Raw genomic sequence first — 22,391 nt, 5'->3', positions numbered from 1 at the left:
CTGGTCACTGGCGCATTGTAGTCTAATAATATACCTAATATATCTTGAAGTCACTGGTTTGGAGAAAACTTGCCTAAAAGTAAACACAGGTTTAATTTTCCTTCTTGTGCTTGCAAGAAAATGTAATTAGCACATTTGTATGCCTTCAAAATAAAAATGTCATCTGGGTAAGAAATGTGAAATTTACACAAGCTCAAAATCTGAGAGAAAATTTTTACAAGATGTTCTATAGATGGCATTTAGATCCTAAAAAGTTGGCTTCTATGTATCCGAATGTACAGCCTAAATGTTGGAGGTGTGGTTCTCTCGATGCTACATATTATCATATATGGTGGACCTGCCAAAAGGTTAAGGCATTTTGGATAAAAATATGGTGGGTCATGCAAAATATTTTTAAAAGAAGGATAAAGTTTATTCCTCAGTTATTTTTACTAGGTATATGTACGGACTTTACAGTGGTAGAGACTAATTTGATTCTGCACCTAATAACTGCAGCAAGACTGTTGCTGGCGCAATACTGGAAGAAGGAAGACTTGCCTACAATCCAAGAATGGACATTGAAAGTCACAAACTTAGCCGAGATGGCTAAAATATCGGCATATCTTAAAGATCATTCAAATGAGAGATATAAACGAGACTGGAAAAAATGGATTGACTATATACAAAATAAATACGGGACCAAGAAATTCCAGTTAGCCTATGCTTAAGATCAGAAATGATTTAAACTGTTAAAAGTTAGTTCAGTAAGAAGAAGCTAAGGTCAATGTAGAATGTCATTAATTTCTTTATTTCTTTTTTCTCAATAGATTTTAGACTGGGTTAGTTAAAAATCCATACCGTGTACGGGTTCTGGGAAGTCGAGGGGGGGGAAGGAGGAGGGGGGTTGGGGGGTGGAGGGAGGGAGGGGCAGACAAAAAAAATTGTACTTCAATGTCTTAATGATTGACAAATGATGAAATATTTGTGTTTTTTTTTTAAAGAAATAAAATAAATATTTGGAAAATTAAAAAAAAATAAAAAAAATAAAGATGTCATGCTGGAAATCCAAACGTGTCTGGCTATTATTTGGAAATAGCTGCTGTGAACATTTGTAATGACTGATTTCCTTTACTGCATTTTCTGTGCAAGTAGTTGCCCATCTATAGGGATTATGATCTAAGCATGCTTGTTGAGTAACGGATGCCTTGTTTCCTCCTGTCCCCTTAACAGCTGTGTAATGGAGGCTCTGTCACAGAACTTGTCAAAGGCCTACTGAAGAGTGGCCAAAAGTTGGAAGAAGCAATAATCTCATACATCTTAAGAGGTGCCCTTCTGGTAAGGATACCGATTTTGCTTCTAATGACAAAATAGGATGCAATTTAGCCATTCTGATACACTGTCCAGGTAAAAGGGGAAAATTGTTACCTGTTTACTGCAGCGGGTGGTTGTATTGCGATTGTGATATAATAGACAGAAGTTCCTACAGTGCAGGTACAGATTCCCCCCCCCCCCTCCGTTAGGGACATTATATAAGTATATGACAGTGGTGGGTTTCAAAAATTGTTGGAACCTACTCTGTGGGTGTGGCCTCCTTTGTGGGAGTGGCTTGCCCCCATGTGACCGGATGGGAGTGGCTTGCCGCCCACGTGACTGGATATGAAATTATGAATTAGTACTTAGGTCGGTCCAAGTAGCTATTCAGAAGTTAGTGGTTAGAAGCAATCATAAAGCAAGATGTGGAATTAAAACCAGAAATATTTTGTCGGCTATTTGAAAGGGAGTATAATATATATTTAATTTTACACATGTTAGCAGCTGCTGGAATTGTGTTTGTACGACAGTGGAAAAAGAGAGATATGTAAATGAATAAATATTACAATGTGCAGGAATAAATAAATTGACAATTAAAATCAAGAAGGCTTTCAATACTTTTTCACGTGGGATTGGTTTTAGCAATTGCCAACTAACGGAAACAGAAATTAGAAATCCAAAAGTATGAAAGAAAACACCAATTATGTAAGGAAAGGTCCCTAAAATGTATAAGGAAATATAACTAGATCATTATTAATGCGTAGATAACTGCGGGACATTACACACCCACCAGTGGTGTGTTTCAAAATTTTTTGGAACCTCTTCTGTAGGTGTGGCCTGCTTTCTGGGTCCACTGGTGGAACCTCTTCTAACCGGTTCGGTAGATTTGACGAACCGGTTCTACCGAATAGGTGCGAACTGGTAGGAACCCACCTCTGGTATATGATTAAAACTATTTTCTCTCTCCTTTTTTTCTCATTATGGACACTTAGGGTCTTCAACATTTGCACAACAATCGCATCATTCATCGTGATGTCAAGGGGAACAACATTCTCCTGACAACGGAAGGAGGAGTCAAGCTTGTTGACTTTGGTAATCCATCCATCCTTCCTTCCTTCCTTCCTTCCTTCCTTCCTTCCTTCCTTCCTTCCTTCCTTCCTTCCTTCCCCATAGTCCAGAGAATAAATATTTTTTATGCATATGAAAAAAAGGATATTGCTCTCAATTAGCCTTCATCACATTTATTTCCTCTTAGCTGAAAACTCATATGGTACCCTGGGCCTAAAAATTAACATTTCATTTAAATTTTCAAATACAACAGTTATATTTGAGTGTGATTAAAATCGAATTATATAAAGCCAGATGAAAGAAGCTGGTGACTTTATTTCCAAGAAAATTTGTTGCTTTTTTGGGGTGGGGGTGGGGGATAAAGTCAAATAATAGTAATTGGAAAAGGAATCACAGGTTAAAGCCAATATCACTGTAACAAAAATAAGGCTCTCATCTTCTTTCAGTGGGAAGAAGTTGGACTAAACTTGCATGGAAAGGGCCAAAAGTTAGCTTGCAATTTGAATAGGTCCATCACATTCCATCATGACTTACTAATTCCCTGGCACCACAAAACCAAATGAACTCATGTCTGTAGAGATTCTCAGTCATCCAGGTCATGGTTGTCCCAAAAGTGCTTTTTCAGGAGGCAGCTGGACTTTCGTGTTCTTCTTTTTGAAGACGTTTCACTTCTTGCATGAGAAGTGAAATGTCTTCAAAAAGAAAAACCAAGAAAGTCCAGTTGCCTCCTGAAAAAGCACCTTTGGGTCAAGAACAGATGCCACTTGTGACCTGGAGGCCAGCAATTCTTTATCAATATGTACTCAAAATATTCCATTTTAAGTAGAGCTTGGACAAGCTCTTGGATTGAGGAACAACAACTTCATTAGTAACCTCTTTAACAGCAAATGGTAAAGGGTAGAAATCACTATTCATCTGATGCCACCTTCCTAGGGTAATAATTAGCACTAGCTGCTAGAGTGAGCTGCAGGATATCAGCATCAATGCCAAAAGAAACAATGTCAGTCAGAAAAAAAAAGAGGCCAGGAAGAGAATAACATTGGTAGAGTTAAGGTTTTTTCTGTGTTTTGCACATAATTGCCTTGCTGCATTCCCACCGAGGAACACAAGGTCAAAATGAAGCAAGAGTGGGAAGGTATTTGTGAAATTAGTTGTACTTGATTTAAAGGGAGGAGGTGTATAAAAGGAGTCATGGGGTTGGGAGGGGTTATTGCCTGGTGTGTGTGTGTGTGTGTGTGTGTGTGTGTGTGTGTGTGTGTGTGGCATATATTTATAGCACTTCAACTGTACAAATAGTCATTTATTTCCTAAAATGAAATGTGTGTGCTTTGCAGATTAAATGCAATATTCATTGTACGACTATCAGTTAAGTCCACATCTAAAACCAGTGGTCTTTTAGAGTTCATCAGGTATGCGTGGAGTGTATGGACGGAGCAAAACTGATCCCATCTATTTTCCTCTTCTCAGTTTTTGTCAGAAGATCTGGAGATTTGCAGTTTGCTGAAAGATCTGAAAGCTTCTAGTGCCTCTTTCAAAACTGGTGAAAAGTAGTTTAAGTCTGGAGGGTTTTTTTAACCTCATGTACGATAACCTCTAGCCTTAGAGAAATGCTTGGGACATGTGATATGAACTTTATTAGTACACAGCAAAGCACATAGCCATTTAAAAAACCAAGTAAATGAAAGAAAATCACTTTCAAATTCCTGCAGCAGAATTTGAAATTGATTTGCCAGTCATCTTCACACCTTGGAATGGTGATGAACCAGCAAGTCAATCATTCCTCTTTTTCAACTAATGAATAGGAATCTGTTAAAAACATTATCCAATCAACAATATCTACTAGTGAGGCAAGTACAGTACTGTACACGGACTGGAGAATTTTTTTTAAAAAAAATTATCCACTCCCTTTTACATAAAAGAAGAATAACAATAACAGAGTTAGAAGGGACCTTGGAGGTCTTCTATTCCAACCCCCTACTCAAACAGGTTTCTGAAAGATGCCCTAATTGATTCATGAGCCTTGAACCAAATTTCAAAAGAAAACCAGTCATTTATTAGGCGCACCATTTTGGCAATACTCTATTGCAGCCAGATCTAAGCCTCATTTGAATTATGGTTGAACTTTACCCCTCTTCCTTCCCTCCCCTCAGTCTGTGTCATAAATCACATTTTCCAACATGGTGCCCCCCTCACAAGCCTGCTGTAGTAATCTGAGATCCGACTCCAGCCGAAGGTATGCATGGAATGTGCTCCCTTGCCTTTCCTCACCATGGCAACTTTATGAGTTGACACAGGATACACTATACCATTTTAGATGAATGGTTGTCCAGTCCCTCCAGAGTGTTGGAGCACCCACAATTGTTCCACTGGTTGATTGTTCTTACTGTCAGGAAATTTCTCCTTGGTTCTAGGTTGCTTCTCTCTTTGTTCAGTTTCCATCCATTGCTTCTTGTCTTGCCTTTAAGGCTGCCCCTCAAATATTGGAACACCGCTACCTTCTTCTCACTAAACTGGACATACCCAATTCCTGCAACTGGTCTTCATATGTTTTAGCCTTTAGCCTACCACCCCACCCCAAATCGTCCTTGCTGCTCTTCTATGCACTCTTTTCAGAGTCTCAACATTTTTTTTTATATTGTGGTGACCGAAAGGAAATGAAAGACACACCTCTTCAGTAAAACCAAGATGAAGCTGCCTGATTATCAAGTATCAGGCCATCATTCCTCCTGTAATGAAGACCCCGTTGAAAGTTGTTAAGGAGACATGATATGTCATCAGTTTTGTAGCTAGGCACTAGGCTGTCCCTGCATTAGGAGCTTAAAAGAGAGGTCTCACTTCCTTTAGGCTACTTTTTAGGCTAGAAGGACTTGAATGCATCGCAAGGACATTTGCACAATCCCGCTGTTATCTAATTCACTGCAGTAACCGGGTCAACTCATCCCCAACTTCAAACAAAAGAGAAAGAAAAGGGATTTAAAAATCCAAGCAGCCTGCAGCAATTCTTTGCCTAAGAGATGGGTGGGGGGGGGGAGGCAAGTGAATACTCTTGGCTAGATCAAAGCAGCATCCCATGGGAATGACCTGGTAGAAAGGTTGAAAGGAGCCCAGAGAAGAAGTGAGCGAGAACTTCAATAGGGCTGCTAACCAAGCTCAAAGTCTGCAGGGATCTATTTTGCAAAGAAAAGAATATGCTGCTGTGGTTTTTTTTTGTTTTTTTTTACCCAATTCGGGCTTCACTGAAGCTGATCCAGAAATAAATTTGGTTCAGCTACTGAGCTGAGTCAATGTCACAGGATCATAGAAGCCTGGGGTTGCTTTTGAACTATTACAGAATCTTCATGTCAGCGTTCCGGAAAGACCCGACTCCAATGAAAAACTCCTAGACAGGCATTTTCTCAAAGCTCCCATTTATTAGAGGAGGTATACAGGAACATCTGGGAAAACCCAAACCAGAGATTTCTGGGCTTTCTCTCAGAAAGTCAAAAGCCCCAACCCAGCCCCTGCACCCATCAGTCCATCACATGGTCCCCAATCCCCATCTGTCCCAACTCGAGACATCACTCCAACCACTCCTCCTCCGGCTGCAGGAATATCATGACCTTGACCGAAAAGAAGAATGCTATTATGTCTAACTAGATTCCCTCTACTAAATCCCCCCCTCCTAATTTCCCAAGCACAAGAATGTTGCAGCGTGGAAGCTTCCGATGTTAATATGGCTTCCAAAGCTGACCCTTCACAGGGGAGATGTGTGAAAATGACAGAAAATATAAACATTCAGTCAAATAACCATTCTATAAGTGGTTGCCACACCACCTGCATTATCTCAATGGTTGCTTTTTAATGGATAAATCTAGATCTCCTTCCACAATTTCCTGGGAGAGACTGTGATCTCCACAGTTGCAATACTCGATTTACATGCAACCACAATTGAGTCCAACATTTCTCTTGCTAAGTGAGACATTTGTTAAGTGAGTTTTGCTCCATTTTACGACCTTTCTTGCCAAAGTTGTTAAATGAATCATTGCAGTTGTTCAGCTAGTAGCATGGTTGTTAAGCAAATCTTGTTTCCTCATTGTCAGAAGGTTGCAAAACGTGTTCACAAGATCCTGGGGTACTGCAACCGTCATAAATTTGAGTCAGTTGCCAAGCATCTGAATTTTGATCATGTGATCATGGGGCTGCTGCAATGGTCATAAGTGTGGAAAACAGTCAGAGGTCACTTTTTCCAGTGCCATTGTAACTGTCAACAGTCACTAAATAAACTGTTGTAAGTCAAGGACTTCCTGTACTCTGTTGATACCAAATATTTAAAGTACAGGGCAAGAACAGAATAAGAAGGATGGAATGAGAACTTTGATTGGGTTCCTAAAGTAAAGGATTTTCTTGAGCTGCATTGTATTCTTGTAAACTTTTCAGGCTGCAGAATCTATGATAAAAGTTTCGTGCACAGCTTTAGTGATAAAAAAAAACTTGGCTGTGTTCCAACTTTCACAGAAATTTCTTCTTTCTTTCTTTCGTCCTTATTTCCTCCCAGAATTATAGCAAGTTCTTGGTGCCTTAAGTGATTCTTAAACTATGAAGCAGCAGGCCAGCGCCAAAAACATTTAAGTTAAATTTGCCTAGCTTGCAAATCCTCCCCCAGTTAGTGGGAAAAACCTGCAAATCTATTGACATTGATTTTTCTCTCAGGCATTGTATGGAAAGGTAAACAAGCTACCCAGCAAATGTTCAGAATGTCTTTTCTTATGACAGGTGTTTCTGCACAGCTCACCACTACCAGGCTGAGGAGAAACACTTCAGTTGGGACACCATTTTGGATGGCTCCTGAGGTAGGTTATAGCTATAATGTGCTGTGTATCTTGCTTTTTTACTCCTGCTGGATGTGCTGCCCTAATTCTCTAAATCAGTGAGTTTTTAATTTTTTTTGGACAACTTTAAGATTTCAACTCCCAGAATTCTTCAGCCAGGGATATCTTAAAGTTGCCTGTTCTAAATCCTTTGATGACTAGCCAAGAGAAATAAAAGTTAGGACTTCCCTCGATTTATATACCAAAAATGAATAAAAGAATACATCCAGGTGTTTGCAGGATTGTGATTTTGAATCTTATTGATTGATTGATAGATTGATTGAACTTATGGCTCCCTATACTCCGTCGTGATTTAATTCAGTCTTTAAATATATGCTGCTCAGACTGAAGAACATGTTGTATGTTATCATTTTCCTGCGTTTTCTGCACTTCATTTAATAATGAAAATGGACTTTCAAAGATGGTGATAGCCATAACAGTGGATAAAGAAAAGTGAGGGCAGACTTTCACATTTAAAAATAGGTAGGCTTAAGACAGAGATGGTATTCTATTTTCTTCACTACCGATTCAGTAGCGAGAGAGCACGCATACTTCTACCTGTGCAGAAGGTCCTTGATGACATCAGGGTGGGTGGGCGGAGCCTCACGCCACCGCCACTTCTGGTTCACCTGAACCAGTGAGAACCGGCATCATACCACCACTGGCTTAAGAGGATGGAAACTTAGAGAGACACACCGAATGTATTCAGTAGAAGAAGAATAAGTATCAGATGAAAGAAAGAAAGAAAAAAGAAAAGTAGAAGTTGGAAAAGTGGAGTGGACAGAACAGTTGAAAGCTCTGAAGAGCACTTGGAAAATGAACAGACTTGCTATGACATGCAATGCTTTTGAGGATCTCATGTGTTACTAATCCTGCTTGTTAATGATTCAGCTTGTGCAATTCTTTTCCCAATGCTTGATTTACCACACTTTTCAGCTCAAACTTGTAAAACACAGCGGACAGGATATGTGGTATTTCTCCCACCCAGTGACTGATGCTTGTTTTATCCTAGGGATAAAAATGGCTGAGTGGAGATTTACATTCACTTAGCCTCCTCAGTTACTAAACATGTTTTATTATTTGAGCCTGCTTTTTGTCTAGAAGTAGAAGATAAGGGTGAGGAATGCTCTAAAAACTGCAGAAAGTCTTTTGCTCCATCGTTAAAAATAATATTTTAAAGTGGTATGTGTAATCTTTTCTTCTTAAAACAACAAATTTGTGGGCCTGTAAAAAGTTCTAACAATTTTAGTGAAAGTTGGACAGTCTATGGTTTGAAACCTTGTTTGGTACAGTTTCCAGAGCTGCTTCTGATCACAATTAAAGCAGTGATGTTGTTTGGATATTGTTTGGATGCCAGGACAATGTAGACTTTAAAATAGAATCATCACTGGAAAAAACAGAAGAGAAAGCATACTTCAGACAAACTTCCAAGAAGATCATCAACACAATCCTGCCAATTACCCAAAAAGTGGCAAATGAGGCTCCAACCACCAAAAAGTGCATTAACCAACAAACAGATTGTATTGTAATATGGCTTGTCCCTTTAAAACGAAAATGTCTCTGCGGAAGAAAAACGAATTTATGAGAGCTACCCTGTGTTGGAGATGATGTGCTGAATTAGATGCAGGGAGACCTAGTTTCTAGTCTTTCTTTAGGCACAGAAGCCATCTGGGTGACCTTGGGCCAGTCACTTTCTTTCAGTCCTAATCATCATCAGGTTCTGGGACAAGCGAGGGATAACTTCTCCCCTACCCTTGCTGCATCATGCATTGATAAGCTTTGCTGTAAGAATTAGGCAAGTGCAATGCAGAACAAGCAGCCCCTGCAAAGTATCAAGACAAATGCTAAGATGAACAACTAAAAAGCCCCTCGCAGTACGATTTTTAGTGAGCTGAGAGTCCTGCTGTAAAAGCCAGTGTACAGTAATTATAACAGAGTTCCATTCATGCTCTCTAAATGATAACTTGAAATATCAAATGTATATTTCACATACTTCTATCTGTTCAGCCCCTTTTAATTTTAGGTGTTTAAAAAGTATATTTGAATAAGAAAAGCTAGCCCCTGACAGAAATGACAGAACTATGAAATTGCAAATGGAAAGGTCAGTCTTAATACTTAAAATGATTTGTCAATAAACATTGCACTAGACTTATTTAAGGGGGAAAAATGCCTGCTCCACACAGTATCTGCCTTTCCCCTCAGCATCTCTTATTCACTGCTTAGTAACCCTGAACATGGGGCTGAAGGTCAGCCCTAAGTTAATAGCTTTAGGTTTCTTTACTCCTCCATTTAGTAACATTTGTTCTCTTACTGGGGTGGTTATTTTATTCTATGCCGCAATGCCATTTAAATAAGAGGTAGAGTCTGCTCAGTTTTAGGAAAATAACATCAGTGTTTCTCAACCTTGTAGACTTTAAAATGCATGTTGGCTGGGGAATTCTGGGAGTTGAAGTCCACATGTCTCAAAAGTTGCCAAAATTGAGAAACACTGATATTATTTAGAGAAAAATCGGGATATAGAATAAAGTTTACTTTTCAGATGTCTCAAAGAAATGGTGGGTTCCGGATCCCCTTCCAACCGGTATGGTTGGAACGGGCCCGGCATTGCCCACATGCACGTGTGCGGCACGTGCAGGCGTTGTAGCTGCAAACGGTGCTTCCGCAAGCCTCCACGACACTCCAGCTGCTCGGTGGAGCATTGTGCAGACGCTGTTTGCATCATGCACATGTGTGGAAGTGCCAAAAGCTTTAAAACATGGTAAAAAGCTTGGGCGGGCGGGTGGGCCCTCTAGAGCACCGTACCGGAACGGTATCCGGTGCTCCAGGCAGGCTCCAGTACGCCTGTACTGGGGCGTACCGCCTGCAACCCAGCACAGTCTCAAAGGCATTTGAGAGCTCTTTTGATATAACAATATTTTTATAGTTGTAGCCAAATTTTAGTGGGTCAAGACTAGAGGATACAGCAAGGAAAAAGAAAAAAGATGAATGTGTGATTTTATGTGTGTGTTTATGTACAGTACATGCTTATTGATACAGGATTTATTTTTGCTTTTTTAATAAGATTTTATTACTGCGATTATATTAAATTCTAGTGCCAGGAACAGAGGTAGTATTTCAGCCAGTTTGGACCTGTTCAGGTGAACTGGTAATGGAAAATTTTGAGTAGTTCAGAGAACCGGCAAATACCATCTCTGGTTGCCCCCCCCCCCGCCCCCGGTTGTTCCCTGTCCTATATTCCCTTGTTTTTTAGCTCAACTGATTTACGCAGCAGAGCGGATTGCCGCTCCTCAGTTGAGCAAAAAATCAGCTCAGCTCACCAGCGCTGACACCAAGGGCGGTATTTGAGTGCTGCACGCATGCACAAAGCGCACTTTCATAGAATCGGTAGGAAAATTTTCTAAATAGGTTTAGGAAAGATGCAAAATATGGGGATAAATATAGTTAATTTACTTTTTACTTTTATATAGTGTATTGCCTTTCCATACAAAATAGCATTGAAATAAATTAGCAAACAGTATAAAAAGATGTAGTTAAAATACAGAACAATATTAAAACATAAAACTAAAGATAGCGTAGCTTAATTAAAAAGAAAAAAGAAACAGCACGTGCAGGTTAAGCCAGCTCGAAATGGAAACCCCCACCACCTCTATCTGAATAAAATAGTCTTTGCCAGCTTCCGAAGGGCATCTTAGATAGAACTGGCTTGGCCTCAGTTATCAGCAAACTTCAGAGATCAATAATGAAAATTGAGAAAATCATCTTTCATAGTGCCAATAAGTGTGTGTGCTATAGTGACAAGTTACAAAGAAGAATCTTAAATCTCTGGAGACTCGTGTGATTTATTATTATTTACACAACAATGTGAAATCATAGCTGTCAATTCTTTACTTGGGGTTGGCACTGAATTCTTCCCAAGAACCTAGGATGTCATCCTATATTGATGTAGTATATATGTGCAGCCTTTTGTAATTGACAGATGGAAATTTTGTCAATCACAGATTTTCTAAGTGCTGTCCAAGAGTTTTTTGGTATGGCACCCTGTGTGATGATAACTACTGGGACCATTATGGCCCATTTATGCCATAAATTTTCAACTTCCCTCTTCAGATATTGATACTTCATGGTCTTCTCCAATTCTTCTATTCTACTACCCCTAGTATTCCCACATTAATTATCATTTTATTTTTTTCAACCACAATTAAATCTGGTGTGTTAGGAGCCAAGGTGTATCCATTTGAATTCAGAAATTCCACAATATTTTAACCTGCTTTTTTTACTACTTTTTCAATTCTATATTCCCACTGATTTTTCACTTTTGCCACAAGATCATTTTTACAGGCGTTCCAGTGAATCATTTTGATCATTGTGTTATTGTGTCATTGTTTATAATCAGCTGGTGCATTCTTATTGCGCAAGCTAAATATATGATCTACTGTTTCCTCGGCTTCTTTGTACAATCTGCCCTTTGAATCACTTGATGATTTTTCAGTTCTGGCCTTGACTGCTTCGGTTCAAATAACTTGTTCTTCCACGGTCAAAATCAAGCCTTCATTTTCTTCTTTTAATGTTTCAATTATAATTGGAAGATAAGCCATTGATAGGTTTCTACCTTTATCCATTTTCTCCTCAATCTTTTGTAGAAATTGATCATGTAATTTTTTTTTCTTGCCAGCATTCTGTTTGTGGTTTTATTACATTATTTTGATATTCATGATCTGTTTTCTTTACATTCCGTAAATGTATTTTAATTTGCATCAATGCTTGTTCTTGGTTGTATTTTACTCAGCCAATGCATGCTTCTTTTCCTCAACAGTAAACCTCTGCCTCCTTTCTATAGGGATTTCTATAATCTATCAATATCACTATGAGGATACCATGTATAGTGAATAGTCATGAGTTTTCTTCTTTCTTTTTTGGTCCAACTGTCCAGTCCAGTTAATACTGTAATTCCAGCCATGTGTTGTATTGCAGGTAGAGCCCAAGTATTGATAACTTTAACCGATACTTTCCACTGTTCTTTAGCACTTTTCTCTCTCTTTAGATGTATTCATATTCTTATTCTTGTGGGTTGCACAATCAGACAGATGGATTTGACATCTTTGTAAATCTATTGAGTCCTTCCCAAAGATCTGGGATAGGCAGACATTGTTATTTAATCATATTAAATGTATTATTATGGGATGTTAATGTGTTCAAAGTAAATCTGCCTTTTACAATTGACTGATGATGTTCACGTTTGCTTGATGCGCACATGTGCAATAGGTAAAAAAAAAGCTTCTGCGCATGTGCAGAAGCAAAAAACATAGGCACCACCGATAGAACCGGTTCGTGGGTGTGGTCGGCTGAGTTACTACCTACTCGGCCAAACCAGTTTGAACCGGTAGGAATCCACCTTTGGTTTGGTCTCCAACTCTTGCTCGCAGGCTCAATCTTCTACCTTACGGTGCTGACAGAGAGTGACTGGCTCAAATCTTCCATTCTTGAGTATGGACTTGATCCTGGTTCTCTCCAGTCCTGTTTAACATCTTAACTATTACACTGGGTCAGACTCAATAAATCTGGATCATTCGTTACCAGCATCCTCAACATAATTTTTTTAAAATGTCACCTCTGTTCATGAAAAATTGCCAGCCATCTCCATTGTACTGTAACTGTACAGGCCTACTGTAACCTATCTTTGATAGGTTACAGTAGGCCTGATGAACTTCAATCCCTCATTCCACATAGCATACTTTCAAATTTCATAACTATCCCTGCAAGAATGGTCCAGGTAGGTTGTAGCTCCATTCAGCAAAGGTTATCCTGAATGCACATTCTGTAATGAAAGAGATTGGGCTCAGTCATACATAACACATGGTATTGGCATTGTAGAGCAAATGGCCTCATCCAGCACAATTCAAACTTTGGAAGTTCTTTTCTAATTCTGATCTATATTATTCACGATTTAATGTCTATTGCATGAATCATGTATCATTAATGTTAGGAGTCTGCCAATTAATAATATTGTTTGACTTTCTTTCTTTTCATAACGGGGCTGACTGAAGATGATTGAGCATATACATATTACGTTTGATGTTTGATATTTCAAAAGAGAAAATGAAAAGCAATTGATTTTTGCAGTGCCGGGTAAAATTAATTGAGACTTCTGAGTCACTTGCCTTGAAGGAAGTTATTTACATGACTTCAGGGAGGTGACTTTATTGGGAGCAGATGTTTTGAGGAAGTGGTTATAGAAATTAAATATGAAATATATGCTAATGTCCTATCCCACAATAATGATGAATTATTTTACAGCAGAGCATGGATATAGTAACATTCAGGGTCAGCAGCTGACTCCAGATCCTAATACTGTGAAATATCCTTATTCACTTTCTGCTTGCTATATATGCCATGTTTCTTCGAAAATAAGACGTGGTCTTATTTTCTTTTGACCCCCGAAATAAACACTTGGCCTTATTTTTGGGGAAGTTTTATTATTTTTGAGGTGCAGGAAGCGGTGAGCTTGGTCTCCTGGCTGCTACTGTGTTGCAATATTTTCAGGGAGGGATTATTTTAGCGCATGTGCTCAAAAGCCTGATTGGGCTTATTATCTGAAGAGGTCTTATTTTCAGGGAAACAGGGTACTATTCCTGAAACATGCTTACTTGGGCTAGTAGGGCATGCTTAATGTGTTGTTGGGCCATCCATAAGGTTCAAATTGACTATCTCTCATAATCGACTATCTCTCATGGTAATATTTGGCCGTCAACATATCCCATCTTACATGAGGCTAAACTCGCTCCTGTCAGTTAATCATGTCATGGGAATTGCAGAGCCGAGGTGGCGCAGTGGTTAAATGCAGCACTGCAGGCTACTTCAGCAGACTGCAGTTCTGCAGTTCCGCTGTTCAAATCTTACCGGCTCAGGGTTGACTCAGCCTTCCATCCTTCCGAGGTGGGTAAAATGAGGACCCGGATTGTTGTTGGGGGCAATATGCTGACTCTGTAAACCGCTTAGAGAGGGCTGAAAGCCCTATGAAGCGGTATATAAGTCTAACTGCTATTGCTATTGCTAAACTTAATCAAATGTCCTGTTTTGCATTTCTAAAAGTTTACTTTATTAAAATATATAGCCATAGATCAGTCACACCAAAGTTTAATAATATATTACATAGCATCCAATAAAAAAGTTACTCATCCCTGCACTAGATACATCTGGGGAAGAAATTAGGTCCCAAAATTTCTACTTGTCATAGATATAGTACAATATTTGGTTATAGCTCTAGAGATTCCCCTGAATCTGGTCATTTATTGGTAGTAGATTTGCCTACGAAAGCAGTGCAATTAGATGGGACATTAACCCTGCCTACCAGAAGTGATAGATATTTCTAAAGCATGTGTATTATAGACTTTCAAGGTACAAGCGAATACACAAATACTCTTGGTAAGGAATACCATTGTATTTACACAATAGTACTATTGTCCCAGGGCTTCAAAAATTTTACCAAGGGGTTCTCTGCCCAGTTGCTGTGTGGGTGTGGCCATGGTGGGCGTGGCCTAGTAGGACTCCTGCACCACGGTGGGGAGGCGTTATTTCCCTTCCCGGGCTCTAGAGGCTTTCCTCGAGCTTCTGGGAGGGCGAAAACGGTGCACCCTGCACTTACCTGCATCTAAAACGGGCCATGTGGGGACTTCTGGGAGGGGTGTGGTGGGCAGGCCCAGCCAGGAGTGGGATTTTTGAGTTCTCCTAACTGCACGGAATTTTAGCTAGAGGTTCTCCCGAACCCCTGCGAACCCCCAGCAGCCCATCCTTGATCCCAGGCCAAAGCCAGGTGGTTCGTTTCACCTAGTGCAGGGGTGTCAAACTCACTGCCCATGGCCAGATGCGCCACACGCTGGCCACGCCCACCCCTGGTTTAGCAAAGGGGAAAAAAGTTGTGATACATCATGTGACAACAACGTGTTGTCGTGAGTCCAACACCCTGACCTAGTACAAGTTAGCATATAGTCACGGAGGTGTGTGGTAACGTGTTTAGAATGTCATTTCTGTCTAGAAGCAAAGTCATGCTTGTTATTACAGTCACAAGGCAAGCACCCCATGCCTGTACTCACAACAGATTTATATACCTTGCAGATATCACCAGGTTACATCAGCAGTTTCGATTGGTTCAAGTTAATTACTGCACCACACATCTTAACTTCTGACAGGCTCTTTTCAATCTCTGGGCAGATTTCATAACGTCCACATGGGGGCGTCTAGTGACTATATTAACTTTTATCCCAAAAGTGCTTCCCCCCCCCCCCAAGAGGCAACTGGACTTTCTGTTTTTTCTTTGAAGATGTTTCCCTTCTCATCCAAGAAGCTTCTTCAGCTCTTCTTTAGAAATGAGCTACAAATTTAAGGAAATTTCCTGTATTTAGCCCATGGTGTAGCTCTTACCTTTTTCTGTTAGGACTGGAATGGTGTTGTAATAATTTTGGTATCTGAAAATAGTCTAGTGAAACTATATAAAATGGTGATTCAATGTTGGGCAAAGAATGAAGACAGCCATGAACTCCGCTTAATCCTCAGCCAATGCATTGACACGTCAGGGTTGTTTTATTTAGCAACGCTAAATATCTTCTTTGCCATTGGTTTCTTTTGGATTTTTTTTTCCAATTTCTACAGGTATCCCAGTGATATCTAATCCAAGTCCCAAATAGATTTGATCTTGTGCATCATTTTCAGATCAGCTCAGGATGGCAACTAAAGAGAGGCCCCTCCCACATCCCCTCTTTACTTCCTACATTAAACACCATATGTTTCTAATTAGAGTTTGAAAAACAGAAAGCACACTGTAGCTTCTCTCCAACTTTTAATATTAAATTTGATGTCAAGCATCCTGAAAATGTTTATGGGAAAGCAAAAGACAGCATCTTTTCAGTCACTCAAATAAGTTCTACAGCATCCTGGAATTCATACAAACTAGAAATATGAAGATAGTTTACTAATCTTTTATAGAACTTTTAATAATAGCTTCCATTTTTGCCCACTATAGTTGAGAAAATATATAGAATATTCCAGTGGTGGAATTCAATTTTTTTTACTACCAGTTTTGTGGGCATAGCTTGGTGGGCGTGGTGTGGCTTGAATACCACCTCTGGAATATTCCCTTGGTGCTATGAGTAAATAAAATTAAATTGATAAAAAGAGTTTTTGACAAAGCATTGTATCTGGTTATTTTGGCTAGCTGGGCTACTTTTCTTAGTGTGAGGATAAGAATTTAATATTGTCAGAATTGATTGATGTTTTTCCATAATATACATTGCATATTATAATGTATCTTGATTCATTTTTCCTTTAAGCTGCCATATCTCATCAGCTACTTGACTGTTAACCTCATGAATGCAGAAATTGTTCCCTCAGAATACATTGCTCTTCACACCCCTAGCTTCCTTCCAATGGACTGGCCCACATAGAACAAACCTCCTGTTCCTTAGTCATAGCATTCCATCTTTGATATCTAAAGGCCTACAAGAATGTGGGATGTACATTCTTTGCCTTCTAGAGCCCAATCCACATCTTTATGATTTGATACACTGCAAAATATTTGAAGGATCATTTTTGCCATGGTGTACTCTCTGCACTTGGAAACTATCCACCTTGAGATTCGAACCATGCAAAGTACTTATACCTTCTCCATTATGGGCCGTCTGGCACCAATCTCTTTTTGTTTTTGTATCAATCTATATGCTAATTTCCAATTCTCCCTCATCATTAACCATCAGCCCATGTAAGCCTTATTTCCATTGCCATGACAGTACTGTAAGATCTGTATATTACACACATCAATATTATATGACTTTTGGGTCTTACATTACATTACTGAACGTGGTGTCGAAAAGTAAAATGTTGATTCCTGTAACCAAACTGGTAGAGTTTTAATAGATTAGGGTTATTAAATTTGTTGCACAGATAAACCAGCTTTTCCTAAGCAGAATTGTGAGGCCTTTTCTCCATTTACATCTAGCCATCTAACCACCTCTAGAAGTGTAGAAAATAAATAAAAACAATGGCACTAAGAAGATATTTTCAGTGCCAAATCCTCATCACTGCCTTTGTCTCATCCCAGATCATAGAAGACAGGTTGTCCTAGAATGTATATTTAGAATGTAGCATTTCCTTCCCTTATTCAAAAACCACCCAAGGGCAGTCTAAAGGAGTATAACATTTGTCAGGCTACATCATCTATTACCCTGTTGACCCAAAAATAAGACCCAACTGGAAAATAAGCCCTAGCATGATTTTTCAGGATGCTCATAATATAAGCCCTACCCAAAAATAAGTCCCCCAATTAATATAAGACCCAGTCTTATTTTTGGGAAAACATAGGTATCTTGCATGGCTGTAAGGACCTGATCAGTAATAGAGATAACATAGCAATGGGGGCAGCAAATGTCATACTGATGTAGATTTCTGTTCAGGTCAAGGTTGGGTGGAAAGTGGGAAAAGGCCCTAAGAATTATACTCCTGGTATTCACTGAAGGCATAAGGTTGGGCAAGTCTCGACTGAATGATGGCTTGCGACTTTGTAAAAAACAAAAACAAAAAACCCACCTCTTGATCCCTCTGAAGTTTAAATAATCCCAACTCATCAGACCTATCTCAACCACTCCTGAGTCCTAGGAACACTTACACTTACCTTCCCTACCGGTTTGCAAATGTGAGCACGTGCACCTGCACTTTTGGTGAAAAAAGGGCCTAAATGGGATGCTATAGAACTGGGGCAGGTGGGTGGAGCCACCTGCGATTTCTGCTACCGGTAGAATACCACCGCTGCCTGGGAAGCATTTTTTCTCTATGTACCTCTCCATTTCTTCCAAAGCATCTCCTCCTGAGACATGTCTAGGATGATAACTGCTACATTAACAATGGTCTTATTTTCTAAGGTTATGGAGTGCTTCTTGAGACAGCTCTTCAATGCAAAGTGCTGACTTAGCCATTTCCTCCTTTTTTACTTTTCAGATCAAGAACTTTTTAAAGCTGGGCATATATATTATTAATTGTTTATGGCTCAATTAACTAATTAGATTTGCTGTCCACTTTCTCTTTCTTGTAGATTGTTCTCATTGTGCTTATCAGTCATACATGCTACTACTGAACTGAGGTTTCTGTCTATAAATTAGATTTATGTTTTCCCCAACTCATAAAAAGAAAACATCAAGAACAAGCTTGAAATTTATAGAAGTACATTTAACTTAACAATATATGGATGGATGGGCAAATCCTTGTAATAGCATTCCCTATAGGCAGAAAATGAGGTGTGACTATTGGGAGAAAATGTGGAAAACCACAGGAGGGTTGTATAATGGCATTGTCTGAAGAAGAGGAAGTCTCAACGGTTGGAGCAGAATTTGGTTTTGTTATAAATCCCACTTGCTAACGTTGAATTGGAAACCATAATTGTATGCTGTACCATGCGCCCTTTTTGACAGAGAACATCATGTGAGAAAACTACAACTTTATTGCCTAGCTACATCCATAGTTATGTTGAAAGAAATGTCCTTCTGGGTTCAGCTCCAAGTGGGGAAGAAGACACTGGAGACATGGAGGCTGCTTGGAAAGATGGTTTATTGTTGGACATGGCCACATGGCTTGAGCCCTGAACAGAAAAGGTGATCACATGTTTCAATGTTGATGGAGAAGAAGAGAAGAAAGGGCTGAGGAAGGGGCTTGCTAGGCTTTTTATGCCCTGTTTAGTCCCACCTCTCTGTTTCCTATTCCTGTGTAAGAAATGTATTCTGATTGGTTGTCAGACTCCCATGGTGCCATGCAGGGGGCTTCTCTCTAGGCTGTTTTGAATCCATAGATGAGTTCTCAGATGCCATGTGGAGAGTTGAGTAATATCCCTTCCCCCTACATCTGCAGTGGGGAAGTCTTTATTATGTAAAGTGGGCTAGCCTGGCCTTCTTAATGGGCCTATTGACAAAGTGGGGGTGGGCAAGAAGCTACAGGCAACTATTCTGTCTTTTAAAGCATGTTTCTTTCTTTTCACATCCAGAGAAATATTCTGCCTTTTCAATATTTCCTAGGATATTTCATTTTTCGGGGAGAGGGCTGGATGATAACTTCCCACAGTTATAAAGGTCATTTCTTCCAGGACATTGCAGCGTAACACTCTCTTAGTAGTACATAAGTTCCATCTGTATTGTGACTTCTTGAAATAATCTCAGTGATGTTAGAAAGGATAGCCAAAATATAAAAATAAGAGCGATACCCTATTTTGCCTTCTTAATTATAAACATGGATATACTTTTTTCAGCTTAATTTTCCATACCACTGCTGAAACGGAGTATGATTCACAAAAGTTTAACATCATAATAAATGTGTTCATCTTCAAGATGTCACAAATCTTTTTATTCTTTTATTGATAATCAATTATTATAAGAGTTTACTGAAGCTAGGATGCTAATACCTTCAAAATGCTGATACTACTACTAATACTCCTACTCCAGCTAAAGAACTAGCACCTGTGATCTCACAATTTTTTTGTAAAGGTAAAGGTTCCCCCGCACATGCATGCTAGTTGTTTCTGGCTCTAGGGGACAGTGCTCATCTCCGTTTCAAAGCTGAAGAGCCAGCGCTGTCTGAAAACATCTCCATGGTCATATGGCATGACTAAATGCTGAAGGCACATGGAGCGCTGTTATCTTCCCACCAAAGTGGTCCTTATTTTTCTACTTGCATTTTTACGTGCTTTCGAATTGCTAGGTTGGCAGAAGCCTTTGGAACGAGCTCCCCGTGGAGATTCGTACCCTCTCCACCGTCCAAGCCTTCCGTATAGCCTTGAAGAACTGGCTCGCCCGTCAGGCCTGGGGATAAAGATAGTCACCCCTCCCGAATGATGAATGTATGTTGCCTACCATTTTATTATATGTTTCTTTCTTGATGTTGTATTCCCCCATTCCCAGTTTTATGTGAGCCGCCCTGAGTCCCCTCAGGGAAAAGGGCGGCCTACAAATTCTAATAAAAGAAAGAAAAGAAAAGAAAAAAGAAGCTGGGACAAGTAATGGGAGCTCACCCCGTTACACGGAACTAGGGATTCGAACCGCTGAACTACCGACCTTCTGATCGACAAGCTCAGTGTCTTAGCCACTGAGCCACTGCATCCTTCAATTTTGTTTATATAACAGTAATAAATACTTATAGAAAAGCTGCACTTTCCTTTACATACATGTAAGTTATAGGGATAGAAGATAATGATGCTTAAAATGGAAATGTAATGAATAACTACAGAATTATTATTATTTCAATTGCTATAATCTCTTGTAATGTTCAGCATCATGAATTTAACTCCCTGAACCGCATTCTGTGTGTAATATTAAATAGTACGACTGCTAGTTGAGCATTTAAGTTGTAACTATAATAAGAAATATGTGAATGGACACTGGTAATAAGGCAGTGGGTATGTGTATAATTCGTAGGTAATGGGGACATTACTGTCTCAAAGGTTAATGTCCATTGTCTTTTATCTAACAGGTAATTGCTTGTGAACAACAATATGACTATTCTTATGATGCCCGTTGTGATGTGTGGTCTCTTGGAATCACGGCTATTGAACTTGGTGACGGAGATCCACCTTTGTTTGACATGCATCCTGTGAAGACCCTGTTCAAAATCCCAAGGTAGGGCACTAGGTGGCTCTCTTGGCTAACTGGATCTTGCTTGCACTGACAACAGCAATTCAAGAGTGAAAATACCTATTTGGTGCATCATTACATCTTACATTACGTTAATTGGAAGATATGTAGAAATAAATGCTACTGTTGAGGAGGTCTGCATATAAGCAATGAGGTTTTTTAGAAAAAGAATATTTGAATTTTTACTATTGAAGGTTCTTTTTAAAAAAATATGATTTGCTTATTTAGCTTTTGCAAATCACTTTCCATCTCAAAAATAATTTGTTTCCCAACAAGGGCAGGGGATTCTCCAAAAAATACAATGTTTTAATGGGCTGTTTCTGAAAGAAGAATGGTTGAATGGTTCACATAGAAGCTTTTTAAGTATGCCGGATCAACAGCACCTATTATTTCTATCTTCTTTCTTTTATTTTCATATTATTTCTAAGCATCCTTGAAAGTGCAAGGAACCTACACTTTCTTCCATAAAATTTGTTTTTTTTCCTGGCAGCAAGCAAAAGACAGGGCATTACAACTGTGAAGTATGAATTAATTGCCGGACATTTATAACAAATAGCCTTTCTGAAGCATTTGCTTTAAATTGGTTGTCAGTTTGGAATAGCCTGCCACTTCTGTGTCCAGAAGAAAAAACACCCACCGGGCAATTAGAAAATTAAAACCTTAGACAATGGGAATATTTGACCCTTTCTTATCTGTACAATCACACAATTATCATGGGGCTTTTTACCAAACGCTATTTGCATTTCTGATTAAGTCTATTTATATGTAGATGAAGCTTTCCAACATTCTGCACAGTATTATCTCTTTCCCACAACTGGGTCGGAGAGCTGCTATCCTCTTTCAGAGATTATTCAAACTTAAACAGCAATTCAAGGGTTTTTTTTCCCTTTGCACATGTGTAGCAATTAAAGTCAGGGAGAGTTCAAATATATAAACTAATGCCCATACATTTTTATCAGAGAGAAGCTGAAAAGGGCTGGAAAGAGCAAAAGTCTTGATGGAGTGCAGCAAAATATTGGCAGGTGAAAGAAAGGTATATGGAAAGGGCATGTGAATTTTTGCCTTCCAGGTCATGATGTATTTCTTTCTTTCCATGAATGGTTTTCGATAACATGCCAAAATAAGACTTCCTACACTTTTTACATGAGACAAAACACTACACTTAGCAAGCAAGCTCCTCAAATGGCTGTCTTTTAAAAAAATAAAAAACAAAAATCCAATTTTTTAGCAGATGACACCAAGCTGGCAGGAATAGCCAACAATCCAGAAGAAAGGCTAAAGATACAGAAGGATCTTGACAAACTTGAACATTGGGCACTATCTAATAAATGAAATTCATTGGTGAAAAGAGTAAGGTTGTACATTTAGGCAAGAAAAATGAAATGCACAGGTACAGTATAGGTGGCACCTTGCTCAATAGTAGTAACGGTGAAAGGGATCTTGGAGTCCTAGTGGACAACCATCTAAATATGAGCCAGCAGTGTGCAGCAGCTGCCAAAAAAGCCAACACAGTTCTAGGCTGCATAAA

General features: G+C 39.3%; 1 protein-coding gene across 1 annotated transcript in view; it reads left to right on the top strand.

Annotated features, from left to right (window-relative positions):
* MYO3B (myosin IIIB) overlaps window positions 1-22,391 on the top strand; it is a 261,296-nt gene that overhangs the window by 10,644 nt on the left and 228,261 nt on the right. The window contains 4 exon segments of the mRNA XM_032238384.1: window positions 1,210-1,314; window positions 2,283-2,382; window positions 7,111-7,187; window positions 20,703-20,848. Coding sequence (XP_032094275.1) covers window positions 1,210-1,314; window positions 2,283-2,382; window positions 7,111-7,187; window positions 20,703-20,848 — 428 coding nt within the window.

The sequence above is a fragment of the Thamnophis elegans genome, chromosome 1, assembly GCF_009769535.1.
Source record: "Thamnophis elegans isolate rThaEle1 chromosome 1, rThaEle1.pri, whole genome shotgun sequence".
NCBI classification, from domain to species: Eukaryota; Metazoa; Chordata; class Lepidosauria; order Squamata; family Colubridae; genus Thamnophis; species Thamnophis elegans.
Note: the sequence above shows the minus strand (reverse complement) of the source record. Positions and strands in the feature narration are given on the sequence as shown.